Below are 14311 nucleotides of genomic sequence, written 5' to 3'. Positions count from 1 at the left end.
AATTGCGTTCACTGAGCATTTTATTGAGAATAGAACCATCGGGGTTAGGATCGCCAGTATATTCTATTTATTGTCTAAAAATAAGAACAATTTTTTTCTAAAACAACGGCTACAAAAGTTTTATCGAGCTTGAAGAGCTCAAAAGTGTACTCACAACAGTATTTTCGAGCTCAAGGAGCTTGAAAACAACCAAAACGTTTTTAAGGGGTTAGGGGTAGTCAGAATTTTCAAAAAATCGATTTTTTTTTTTTTGCATTTTCTTAAAGTATAATATTTTTAAAATATTGTGTGAAAATTTGAAGTGAATCCGACAAATTCTTTTCGAGTTATTTAACAATGACCAAAGGACGCTCGGGTGCTACGTGGCATTCGAGAGCAGGTAGCTAGAAACAGCTGCAAGCAACCGACCTTTCGGGTTTCATTGTCATGAATATCTCCCCATTTTAATGTATGTATAATTATATATATATATATATATATATATATATATATATATATATATATATATAAATCCTTCTACATATATTCACAATTTGTAGGTAGTACAAGAACTGAAAAATAATTTTTGGTTGCCAGTATACCTGTAGTCGTTGCACTGATCAGTCGATAGTTTTGTGATAAATTATTTCTCAAGTGAATTAAATTATTAACCATGGGACGTGATTCTAGAAAGGTTTCAAGAGAACTTCGGAGTTCTGAAAAAATTAATAAGTCGCGTTCAGTCAAAAGAAAGAATGTTTTTAATCCGAAAACAGCCGAACGTGATGAAAGTATTCAGAGTACATCTTCTAAAAAATTAAAACAAAACACTGAAGATGATGTACCTGAAGACAGCAGTACTGAATTTCGAATAATAAATTTGATGAAATTCGAGTGATGAAAAACCGAATCATGATATGTGTCCAAAAGGCGAAGAATCTTGGTGCTCTTACCAGCGCGCTGAAGCAAGAGGAGAGCTTGATACCTATTCTCACGATTATTCTCCCTTACCTTCTGATGTTTTAAAAGCTATCAAGCCTATATACGAAGGTCTTAGTAATGAAAATTTACTTTCAAGATGTGTAGGTGGATTCAATCAGAATAATAATGAAAGCTTTAACCAACTAGTATGGAAAATATGCCCAAAAACGGTAAATACTAGTTTTACTGTCGTACAAATAGCTGCATACGTTGCTATGTGTATATTTAATGAGGGTATAAATTCAGTATTAGTCTTGATGAATACACTAGGACTTAATTGTGGGCCTAATTCTCATCGGTATGCAGAAAGAATGGATGCTGCACGTATCAAAGTAGCAGATAAGCGCGCTAATGATAACACCCGAGAAGGTCGATTGCAACGTAGGCACCAGCAAATCAATATTTTGGAAGCTGCTATGACGGCTGAAGAGCTATTATATGGTCCAGGAATAGATGACTCAGTGTAAGTTATTAAATAATTCTTATAATTCGACATAAATCCATAGCAAAACTTTAAATGCGTTTTTCTCAAAACTATGTTTTCTGAACTGGTGATCACTGTAACTTAAAAACTGCTCGGTAGATTTCAATAAAATTTATTGTACTTTTGAAATACATTAAAAACTCGTGCCTGATCGAAGGATTTTTTTTTTTTTCAAAAATTTCGATTTTTTTTTAACAATAAACTGTCGGTTTTTTTCTCGAAAATTTGAAAAAAATTTCCTGAGGCCGCCATTTTGTTAATTTCGAAAAAAAAAAAAAAAGCTTCGATCAGGCACAAGATTATCTATTAATAAAACTAATTTTTCTTGTCCGATTGATTTTAGATGAATCTCCAAGGACTTATGATGATCACCGCAAAGGACTTCGGGAGGAACGGGCTCTACAAAAACAGCGATAACTTTTTGAATTATTAATTTTTTTTTTTGAAATTTTCGTGAAGTCAAATCGAAACGTGTTCTAATAAAGCTATGTTTTTATTTTTGTCAAATAAAGTAATTAACTACAAAAAAAAAATTATTGAAAATCATCATTTTTTCAGGCCTCTGAGTACCCCTAACCCCTTAAGCTGGTCCGCGGGGTCTACCGATAGACCGATATTTCAATCATTCAAGAGTCGTAAGTTTTCAAAACCGAGAAAATTTAAAACGTTTGAAAGATGAAACATCAAAAGTTTACTTTCTATTTTATGAATAAATAATTACACTGCTTTACCTTTTATGGATGTTAAATCACGTGTGTCAACTTCTGTTAAATCGGATTGATTGGCCCTTAATTTGAAACATAGCTTTGACGCTACTTCATCGGTCCAAGATCCATTCATTATTTGTTTCATTCTCGATTGGATGTTAGTAGTTGCTTCAGCTTTTTCTAAGCTTAATTCTTTGTCGAAAAATTTGTCGATAACCATTTTCTGAAATACAAGTATTCATTATTATACTGTTCATATTTATACTAACTTTGTACATTATTTACAGTTGCGCGCATGTATTCCAGTATATATATATATATATATATATATATATATATATATTAGAGTGGTCCAAAAAAAACATTTTTTATTTTTTTTTCAAGAGCTATTATCTCAAAAGCTTTTCTTAAGTATAAAAAAAATTTCCTCCAAAGCGCAGCTTGATATCTCAATTCTTCAAGAAGCTCAATACATTTATATTTTCCCATTTAAATAACACGTAAAAAATTTTTTTTTACGTTTTCATTCAGTAAAACTACGAAAAAATTTTTCTCTGAATTTTTAATCAATTATTCTTGTAGGAAATTTAATTCTCTACAAAAAAGTATTGAATTAGTTTTTTCGTAATCCTAACGGGTAGAAAGTTATTGAGCTTTAAATATTCGCAATAAAAGAAAATTTAATTAGATATGAAGACAATTAAATTCAGTATCCATCCGCAAGTACTAGCTTTAATTGAAAAATATAATGAATTTGGGAGAAAAGATGAAGAACAGAAACCATATCTGTTACAAATAGTTGCTGATCATAGGAAAAAATTTCCAAACTGTAATAAGAAAAATTATTCATAATTATATAAACGATTATTAAATTATTTAATTATTATAAACAGTTTAGAGTTTGATTAATTTCGGAATAAATACATGCAGTCACCAAAAAAGTTTTTAAAAAGTTGAAAATTATTTCAAATTTTTAAAAATTAAATAAATTATCTAGTAATGGTGTCAATTCCATTAAAGAGTTGCTCTAAAATTATCTTCCTTCAAATTTACTTAGTAACGAGTACTTAAAGCTCAATAACTTTTTAACCGTTAGGATTACGAAAAAACTTATTCAATACTTTTTTGTAGAGAATTAAATTTCCTACAAGGATGATTGATGGAAAATACAGAAAAATTTTTTTTTCGTCGTTTTACCGGATGAAATCGTAAAAAAAATTTTTGACGTGTTATTTAAATGGGAAAATATAAATGTATTGAGCTTCTTGAAGAATTGAGATATCAAGTTGCGCTTTGGAGAGATTTTTTTTTATACCTTAGAGAAGCTTTTGGAATAATAGCCAAAAAACTTTTTTTTTTTGGACCACTCTAATACATACGTACGTACACATATACATACACTCGGACATCATCGTGAAATTAGTCAGGATAGCTTCCTAGGACCTCAAAACGTCAAAATCTGATAGAAATTCGGTTTACGAAATCGGACCAAAACCAAAAACTTCCCGAATTTTTGAAAATTTTCAATTTTCTTAGCGGGAAGTTAAAAATATATTAGAAATATATTTTAAATCTTTAAAAAATCTAATTATGAACATATAAAAAAATTATATAAGAAATATATTTTTTATTCAACCAAGAATCTAGGTAAAGAAAATATAAAAAAATTATGTATAAAATTTTTTTTTTATATTTCATTTTTCATGTAGTTAATTAACTTCAAAATAGATTTTTTATATAATTTTTTTATATTTTCATAATTAGATTTTTCATAGATTTAAAATATATTACTAATATATTTTCTTTATATTTTTACACATGTATTTTCTATATATTCTAAGACATATTTTTAATATATTAAAAGTATATAAAATATATACGAAAATCGGCCAAGAGTTAGCGATTTGATTTATATTTTCTATACATATTTTATATATGGGGTATTCCATGCCAAATCACCGAGGTTTTGACCCGACCCCCTTCGATTTCGCTGAAACTTTTTCATCATTTTCAGTCCTACCAAAGACAGTTTTATGAATTTTTTCAGATTTTTTTACCGAACCCAAAAAAAGTTACAAATTTTTGAAAAAAACCGCTCTTTTTTTTTAAACTGCTATAACTTCCTCACAAATTAAACTTTCGGCACTTTTTTTTTTTCAAAATTTGTGTTTTTAAATGTAATTTAAAAAGAAAAAATACAAAAAATTTTTCGGACGTTACAATATATGGAATATTTCAGTTTTTTCAATAAAACCGTCATTTTTTCGAAGTCCGAAACCTTCGATTCTCAATTTTTTTGTCTCAAAAAAAACTTCAACTAAGACAGTATTTAACCTCGCTATTCCCATTTTGTGCCGACTTTCCTGTCTATTTTTTTTTCGATTGAAAATAAACAAATTTCTAAATTTGGCTGATTTTTTATGACTTTGCGCTGAGGTTTTTTTGGATTTGTTACGTCCGATTGATTTTTATAATTTTCAAAATAATTTATTTTTATTCATAAAATTTTTTAACATACAATGAGCCACGCGAACAGCAAAATACCTGCTAAGGGAAACCTTAGTGGGGAGAATAATGCGTGCGCCGACCAAAATGGAAAATATGGAGGGGCCGATAAGAAATTTAGGGCCCAGAAACAAAAAAGAGACTCTCTCTCTTCTGGCTGCGATCATCGAAGTGTGCACAAGTTTTTTTATACAATGAAGAAAAAGAAAAGGAAAAGAGTTTGTTAGACCTGTATAAGTACTACATCATGGATTCGCACAGAGAAAGCAGGTACAATTAAAATATTAAATAAATTGAAAATATTCAGTTTTAAAATTGAAATGTTATATGGAAGTTTAAAATGTTCAATTAATTATATCAGAATTACAAAATAAAAATTCGAACACGTGTAGTTTAAAATTAAAATATTAAATGGAAGTTTAAAATGTTCAATTAAATATATCAGAATTACAAAATAAAAATTCGAACACGTGTAGTTTAAAATTAAAATATTAAATGAAAGTTTGAAATGTTCAATTAATTATATCAGAATTACAAAATAAAAATTCGAACACGTGTAGTTTAAAATTAAAATATTAAATGAAAGTTTGAAATGTTCTATTAATTATATCAGAATTACATAATAAAAATTCGAACACGTGTAGTTTAAAATTAAAATATTAAATGAAAGTTTGAAATGTTCAATTAATTATATCAGAATTACAAAATAAAAATTCGAACACGTGTAGTTTAAAATTAAAATATTAAATGGAAGTTTAAAATGTTCAATTAATTATATCAGAATTACAAAATGAAAATTCGAACACGTGTAGTTTGAAATTAAAATGTTATTTGAAAGTTTGAAATGTTCAGTTAGTTATATCAGAATCACAAAATTAAAATTCGAGCATATAAAATTAAAAATTAAAATAGTAAATATAATTTCGAATCTTGTAAATCAGAGTCGGCTGACTAGCCACCTGTCTTTGGATTATAATTGAAATTTATTTGAATCAGGAGGTAACTCCAACATTGTAATTAGAAGCATAATCTCTAAACCTCAACATTTTTGTAATCGAATTGTTAATATAGTTAAAAATTAAAATTAAATATTGTTTTATTAATAAAAAAAATAAACTTATCCTCCTTAATAAAAGATCTCTGGGGTTCCCGGTCTATAGGCTTCGGCTTGGACCAAATACCCACTAAATCATTAAATTTATGTCAATCTGACATAACAGATTGTTTTTAAAAGTTCAGAAGTTAAATAAAATTGGACAAATACAATTATAAATTGTATTATCAGGGATTTTATTTATTTTTAACAGCTTGAAATACTTGTATTGCTCTTCGAGCTCGAAAATACGTTTGTATGCTGTTGTTTTCAAAAAAAATGTTTTTCACCATTTTTTCTCCAACGATATCTCTTAAACGAATGAACCAATTGAGACGGTTGAGGTGGCAATCGACGCGTTTGATCAAGTTCTAAAGCTGATCAAATTTTAAATTGGATTTATCGAGTAGTTTTTGAGATATTTCAGAAAAAACAAAAAATTTTTTTTTTTTAATTCTTTCGACAACGGTTTCTCTTGAACGAATGAACCGCTTTGATGGTTAGGGTGGCATTCGACGCGGCTTATAATGCTCTAGAGCCCAGTCTATTCTGGAATCAATCCATCGAGCACATTAAAAGTTATCCAAAAAAAACATTTTATTTTTGGAATATCTCTAAACGAGCCCTACCGATCAAGCTCAATTTTCTTACAGCTTCAAGATATTGACAAGCTGCGTCGAATGACACGTTCATGTTCAAAATTAGTTCATCCGTTCGAAAGATACAGGTATTTACATACGTACATACTGTGACGTTATTTTTCGTATGGGGGTCAAATCAAAGTGAACGTCACAAACACCAACGAATTTTATTGTATTTACGAGCATGGTAACTCAAGACTTATAATTTAGCTTACAGTAATTTCCGATTTTTATACAGATTTTTGATTAAGTTATGGTTTAAGAATTAAATATGGAGTAACGTTTGGCTACAGTTATGGATTTTTGGAATGAAGAAAATAAGAATTGGAATCAGAATTATGGAAAATTATTATGGGATATGGTTTGAGATTAAAGTTCGGGGGAATGATTGTTTGAATTTTTGGATTTTTTAAATTTTGATATTTTGAGTATGTGGACGAGTCAGTGATACCGTGGAGCGGGACTTAAATTAGTCACCCGGTATCATCTGATGATAGAACCTAGTTCTATCCCTCTGAGGCTTGGTTGATTGCAGAGGTCTAGCTGAGATGCTAGTGCTCCAGTATATAAGGAATTTGACGGATGCAGAATGGGATCAGTTTTGGAGTTTTGGTTTAACAGGCCTTAACAGTAATTTTGTGACCGTTGCTGTTGTGGAAGCCGTTTGTTCATTTTTAAATTATTAGTCTGACAGACCTCAGAGGACAAGTCATGATCACTTGTACCGCTGAGGAAGTCATAGGTCACTTAGGTTATAAGTTTTATGATCCCAGCTGAAGTCTGTTCCAGGAGAGCAACTGCCAAGGATATCCATACTCAGAATGGGTTTAGCGAGTACGTTTGGTGAGGACTTGAGCCTCCAGTTACCGTTATAGTAAAGATTGGGTTGGATTTTAGGATTTAAAATATAGAGGTCAGTTATTGATAACGATAGGATTGAGTTTGGGGTTTTTAGAATTGAGAATTCGGAGAGAGGAGTCGAAGGGAGACCTTCGAGGAGTAAGGACGTGAGCATTCGACTCTAGTCGCTTGAAGCAAATAGACGTGTGCAGTAATGGCGCTAGAGTTCAAGGCACTGCGGAAAGCTACAGATTAAGATTATTGCTACAGAAGTATTATTTAAAACCAGTGTAAGACGTTACTTGATATTTATTCACCAGACATCAGGTATGAACTAATTATTATAAATAATTAATCGAGTTCGAGTCAAAAGTCTTGAGGTATTATGCTCCTGTTTTTTTTTATTAAAGAAAAGATTTAATATCTGAGAGAATTATAAGAATAGTGTTACATTTTTAGAGTCACGATCATGTTCCATCGTTAATATTATTTGATAAAAGAATTATAAGAAATATGTTTGATTATTGAACCAATTAGTGTCTAATTAACATCGAAATGAGACCCATATACGTTAGTTTTACGATTTTGCTAAAGAGAATGTTCTAGAGTATCGAATCTATATTTTAACAATGAGATTTTGATTAATAAACACTATAAATAATTTATTTACAATATATACACTTTATGCTAATTGTTTATTATGAGACTTGAGATTATTTAATTTTATAAATGTTTATTTAATGAAAATTACACTCGCGATCAACACGTGGCCAAGATGGCGTCGAGGCACGAACAATGCCGGTACACGAGGTGAGACTAATTAATGCAAAAAAACCACTGAGATTAAATATGAGAGCAAAAATAATGCAATAAATAATTACTATGAATTATTATGAACTTAATGCACTGATCACTTTTATGAGATCGCAAAAGATTAGAATATTACTGGAAGATTTATGAGAGCACGAGGCGTCAGCCATGAAATCACTGTAACCGAAAGAATGAGAGAGAGCCTTGGAAGAGTGAGAGAGACAGCGCATCTGTCTTCTTCATCCCCACTCTAGCGGTCTTTGGTATGAGAACGCGACTAGCGGAGCCGCCTATAGTGGATGACTGATCGGTAATGCGGGCAATAAGATATCGACGGTGAGAAAGTAAAAACTGAGAGCGGGAGATTTGAACAAATATCCTACACGAAATTAATCAGCCGGATACCTAGATCAGCGACGATTACTTATTGCCACGTCGGAAGATTTCTGCAATAAGATTACGGGCTATCGACGCCGTTCACGCGGACCAAGAAATTTAAATAAAACTTAGGCCCTGAGCCATGGTGCTCAGGCTTTTCATAAACTTTGCTTTTGACAATTGATGGGGAATTTTTAATTATCGTCATTGGTGGAAGGTGACGACAGTTTATTACTTATTCGTTAAACTTATTGCAGTTATCCTCCCACTATTCTTTGCCGCATAAAACGGTGAAAAATCTGACGCTGCGTTTTCGCGCGCTTTGCAAAGAGGAGCTCAGAAATAGTTATTTTCAATAATTATTAAAATACAAAAAAAAATTTATTTGGACATAACAAATAACTTCCCGAATTTTTGAAAATTTACAATTTTTTTAGCGGGAAGTTACAAGATGAAAAAGAAGAAGTAGAAGAAGAAGAAGGTCGCATCGTAGATTATAATTCGAAAAAATTTAAGATTGTAAAAAATAAGGGCCATGGTAACTGTTTTTTTCTGGCAGTATCATTTGCGTTGTACGGTCATGACGATTTTTATCGAATAATAAGGCAGGAAATAGTTGCTTACACTGTAGACAACTGGAGTACGTCAGAAGATTTGCTAATGGCAAACTGCGATGAAGGAATGACTTATACAAATGTTGATGATTATGCCACTCGTATGGGATCAGATGGATTTTGGGCTACTGACTTTGAGATCGGTACTTTTATGGCATTGTACGAAAAAAATGTAACAATCATATATATGAACAATAATGTAATCGATACCGTTATTCTATTAAAAAGAGACGATATTCCAGGTGAAGACACGATATATTTGCGATTCACTGGATTTGATAGACTTAAAGGACATTTTGAATACATGCAAGAGATTAAAGAAAACATAAAAACAAAAAGCAGTCCTAGAAATTTCAATCGCAAGAATTTCGACGTAAAAAAGAAGCTTTAGTATGCCATAATAAATCGCTTACCTTATCGGAGAAAGATGGTGAAGTCACAGTTGTTGATAATGAAGAAAAGAAAAAAGATTTAGCTCACTCTTTCTACAAGACTGACAGTCAATCGTGGAATAAGAATAAATTCGAAAGCGCGTTAAGCAACAAAGGTCGAGATTACATTTTTAATAATATATCAGATGTTAGCGTATACGATTTTGATAATGATACTGACAATGATATAGCTATTGAACCATTGAAAACTCTAAAAAAACCAAATGACAGCATGGCCATGTCATATTCGTTAGAAGACAATTCAAATGAATCGACTATGGTAGAGTTACAACCTTCGAAAAATGAAGGACTAACAAATGAAGGTATATCTATAACACATATGCTAAAAGATGCTAATAACGTATTCATCAACAAAGTATCTAAGAACAGCTATGGACCGTTAGATCCTTTGCTAGATTCAAGTATTGATTTAAATACTATACTTATCGAAAATAGTGAGGACGAACGTATAGAAAATATTAAGGAAGAAGTAGAAAACAAATTTTGTTATTTACCGGGCCAATCTGAAATGTCGAATGTGAAAAATCAAGATTTGGAAGTTGATATGACTTATTATTATGTTGAAGTTGGTAAAGCTACCGTTGTCAGTGTACCCTTAATGAATAAGCGACAAAACGTGAATAATCATTTGATAAAATGCATAATTAAAGATTTGATGTCATCTTGGCAATGTTACTGTCTATTCGAGTTGAGTGATCGGCCGATAAAATATTCAGGCAGTTTCACTATTTATGGTCGATGCTTACTTTCCGATCACGGTGCAAGATTTAAAGTTGACAGATACAAATGTATTTTCATTTCACTGTAACAGTAGCAAAAATAGTTATGAGAAGTGTCAGAATACTCAACGTAAACAAGAACAGATCATCCATAATGAATATAATATTATCAGCGCTGCTGGGAGTAAGAAACAGTCTGATTTGAAATCAGAATCAATCGATCTTCAAGATCTTGCTGAGTTATGGTTTCAATCTCAAAAAAATACGATGGATTCTTACAATACTTTAGTATTCCACTATTTGTTATGATGTACACAAAAAAACAGCTCAGAGTTGAGATACTAGTCGTCCACCCATTATATTACACCTAGATGCGACAGGCTCTTACGTTAGACTCATCAAAGATTTAAAAAAGAAATATATCTTTTACTACGGTTTACTATATCGTGCATCTGTTTCAACAGTTCCGCTCTGTGAATTGATAACGCCAGAACATGGTATCCCGTCTATATCTAATTCCCTAAAAAAGTAGCGGGATTTTGTCTTCTCTGTCGAAAAAAGATGGCCGTACTTCAATGCTATCGTCACTGATTGGAGTTGGGCATCAATGCACAGTATACTGACAGAATGGAATAATGCGGACATTAATCAGTACCTAGAAAATACATATTTATACTTAACAGAAGGTATTAGAATGCGACCGATGACAATATTACTAAGTTGTTGTGCCCACGTTATGACTCGTGTGTCTAGAAAAATAAAGAGAGAGTTCACACAATTAAAGAATCATAAAGGATTAGTGATGGAAACGATGGCCTTGATAATATTGAGTAGATCTCTTGAAGAAATGGACGTATTATTTAAAAATGGGGTTATTTTGTTTTTAGAAAAAGATAAAAAAAAATTTGAAGCACATGTAAAGAGCTTTACTGATAAGAAGCAAAAAAATTGTGGAAAAGTAGAAGAATTACTGGAAGATTTCGAAAATGTAGAATCTGACGATGGAAATGAAATGAGCGGGGAAGAATTAGCGCGCTCTTATAAGAAAAGTCCAAGTATATATGCAAAATCACCATTCTACAGACGTAACTTTACAATTTTTGATGAAATGAAACATGAAATGGACGTCGAAAGTAGAGAAGAAGCTACAAATCCTTTATATTTTCCAGAATTTCTTCAGTATTTACTAAAAGAATTAATGGGGTACTGCCCTTTATGGACAGGAGTGATTGTTCGAATCTCCCGCGCTTGCGTTTCACGTCGCTACTCTGAGGCCGGTTAAATAGAGTTGCGTCGGCGCGTTATCATGCGCAGGCGGCTCCACCGGTCCCATTCTCATCTCAAGCTCCGCCCACTGATCCAAGTGGGGATGAAGAAGAAGGCGTAGCCATCATTGTTAAAAACTCACCGACGCTACAAGCCACGTGTTTTTTTGTCTAAATTATAATATTTTGCAATCGCGCGATTATTATCAGTTATCATCTCCTATTTCATATAAATTAAAACGTGAATAATTTTCACTCATTATTTTGTGATTATTTAAATTCATATCAACGCAAATAATCATTAAAATAATTAAATTCATCTCACCGCGTGGTTGTTGGTTTGCCGCCAACCGCCATCTTTATCTCACCTCACCGCGTGTTACCGCGTTTAGTATTTTTTCTCAACATTTATACCCAAATTATTAGTGCAGTGTCTATAGTGTATATAATATAATAAATAATTAATTTATTAATACTATTAAAAATAAAATAAAGTGTTGAAAATTATTTATTTTAATATTAACTCATCAACACCTCAATCCCGCCAATTAAGCATCCCAGCATCTTATCTCCTTACTTAAATTTAATTTTTAAATATTTAAGTAAAATAAACAGTGATGTTGGATCTTGTAGATCCAGAAATATCGCGAATTTCAAATGTATATGCAGAATCTCACATGAAAACTTATAAGCATAACATTTTGAATAGTCCAAAACAGTGGCGAATAGGTAAAATATGTCGTTTATTAGATGAAAACAATGAAAATTTAGTTACAGAAAATACTCTGAGCAAAATAAAAATTAAATCGCAGTTAAAACATAACAACTTCACTTTGTATCGTAAGATGTCACCTGATTCTTTAGACGCAAAAATGTGGCAACGTGGAACAGAAAACAATAATAATGACACTTCTAAAAAGAGTAGAAAGAGTAAAAGCAGACACATGGATGGACAGAAACTTATGCGATATAAAAAAATTCTAATATCACAAGCGAGTTGACTGTTGGTACTACTTCTTCGGATTCAGAAGCTAATGACAAAAAAAAAAAAAGGAACGAACAAAAAAAACAAGGATGAAATACAGAGTAAAAGTGGAAAACTGTATAAAAACAATAAAACTGTAGCGACAAGGTGTTTAGTAAAGAATTTAATTCAACACAATTGAAAAACGGTTTAGTAAATGACGTAGGATATTATGCCAACTCAAAATCCAAAAACATAATAATGGACTGTTATCATCCTCTCACAGATAAATTTATAATTGCTACCGAGCTAATCCGTAGATATAGAGATTGTTGACATATTCGCTGCTAGCTACATCAATCAATGGAAGGGTATAACTTATTTGTCAACTGATATTGCGCATGCAATCGTAGGGAGCACTAAAGTTGATAAAAAAAATCAGGAAGAGAATATTATGAAATAAAAAATGGCCTCGCCGGTAAATTACTATTACTATACTGTGATAAGTAACATTGGACACTGCTTCTAATCAATGTAACTGAAGAGTCCTTGGAAATATTAGACCTTTATGGAAGACCAAACGATTCAAAGAATATATTAAAAACTTTGACCACATTCTTCAGTAAATGTGATGAGCAATCGAGTATGAAATTACTAACAACAAAAAATTTCAAAGTTAAAAATGAAAGAAATCGTCCATTACGAAAGCCAACGGATACATGGAACTCTGCGATCTATATACTGTACTATATGGAAAGTATAGGACAAGATGCAGCAATGAATGAAGAATTCGAACCGGAACAATACAGAGGACAAATTATACACTCATTGATATTGATTTCACTACATTTAAAAGACAAATGCTTGTATTGCTTTCAAAACAATAATAACGAAAGAAGCATAATTTGCAATAGTTGCCAGCGATTATTACACAGTGAGTGCCATAATTTTGAAAGTTTAGATACAGAAGATAAAGAAAAGTTAGAATTTGATGAACCTCCAAAGGATAAAGGACACAGAAGTTGTGATAATGAGAATTACAAATGTAGAAAGTGCAGAAGATACAAATTTAACGAAATTGCGCATAAGTGAATAGCCAAAAGTGTTACAAAAATATTAACATTAACTTCACAAAATATTCGAATAGGTGTGCTAAATATTGTTGAATTAGAAATTTGAATTGATCATGGAGAAAATAAATAAATAGACTCATAAATTGAATAAAAATGCTCATGATTTAATTCGAGCAAATCGACCCAGGAATTAAGAAATGCTCATGCGATAATTCGAGCTAATCACTGAATTAATCCAGGAATTAAGAAATGCTCAAGCGATAATCCGAGCGAAATAATGATTTTCAAGACAATTAAATTCCTATTGACAGCGTGCTGAATTGATCACTGGAAAAAAGACTCATGAGAACCATTCGAGTCATGGATGTAAAAAAAAATTAATGAAATTTGATGAATACATCTGTTTAAAAATTATTGGCTCTTGAACTCAATTTTATAGTAAATTTCTAGATCTTTTTACTCTTCCAGCGAAACCATCAGACTTATCACAAAATTTCATTGATTCTTTTTTGCAGACAATTTTAATCTCTGAAAATTACCTTTGATAAAGTTTTATCAAATTTTGAATAACTTTCTAGTTAATTCTATTTTAATGTTAAGCTCTCAAAAAATGACATTTTGAGACCATCTGGTAGTTTTGCTAAAAAATTAAAACGATCTCGATATTTACTATAAATTTGACTTCTACCTCAAATGATTTTGAACAGATAGATCGACAAAAAAATCATCAGACCATTTTCGTAGGGCGTTAGATTTTCGACTCAAATGTGTCCTGGGCTTTGTTGTACGATACCCCATAACCAAGG

The 14311-nt window shown here is 31.3% G+C and overlaps 1 protein-coding gene across 2 annotated transcripts; it reads left to right on the top strand.

Annotated features, from left to right (window-relative positions):
- The first annotated feature begins 217 nt into the window (after positions 1-217).
- Positions 218-2018, top strand: LOC130666492 (uncharacterized). 2 transcript variants are annotated; one of them, XM_057467528.1, is made up of 3 exons: positions 218-448; positions 540-1423; positions 1788-2018. In XM_057467528.1, exons 2-3 carry the CDS (start codon positions 897-899, stop codon positions 1789-1791), a joined length of 531 nt encoding a protein of 176 aa, XP_057323511.1. In that variant the 5' UTR covers positions 218-448; positions 540-896; the 3' UTR covers positions 1792-2018. The 2 variants fall into 2 exon arrangements, with proteins under 2 accessions (XP_057323511.1, XP_057323512.1); XM_057467529.1 differs by lacking the exon at positions 218-448 and having other exon boundaries at positions 521-1423.
- The last annotated feature ends 12293 nt before the right edge of the window (positions 2019-14311 follow it).

Source organism: Microplitis mediator, chromosome 4, assembly GCF_029852145.1.
Source record: "Microplitis mediator isolate UGA2020A chromosome 4, iyMicMedi2.1, whole genome shotgun sequence".
Classification (NCBI taxonomy): Eukaryota; Metazoa; Arthropoda; class Insecta; order Hymenoptera; family Braconidae; genus Microplitis; species Microplitis mediator.
The sequence above is the reverse complement of the archived record's forward strand: the minus strand, read 5'-3'. Positions and strand labels throughout refer to the sequence as shown.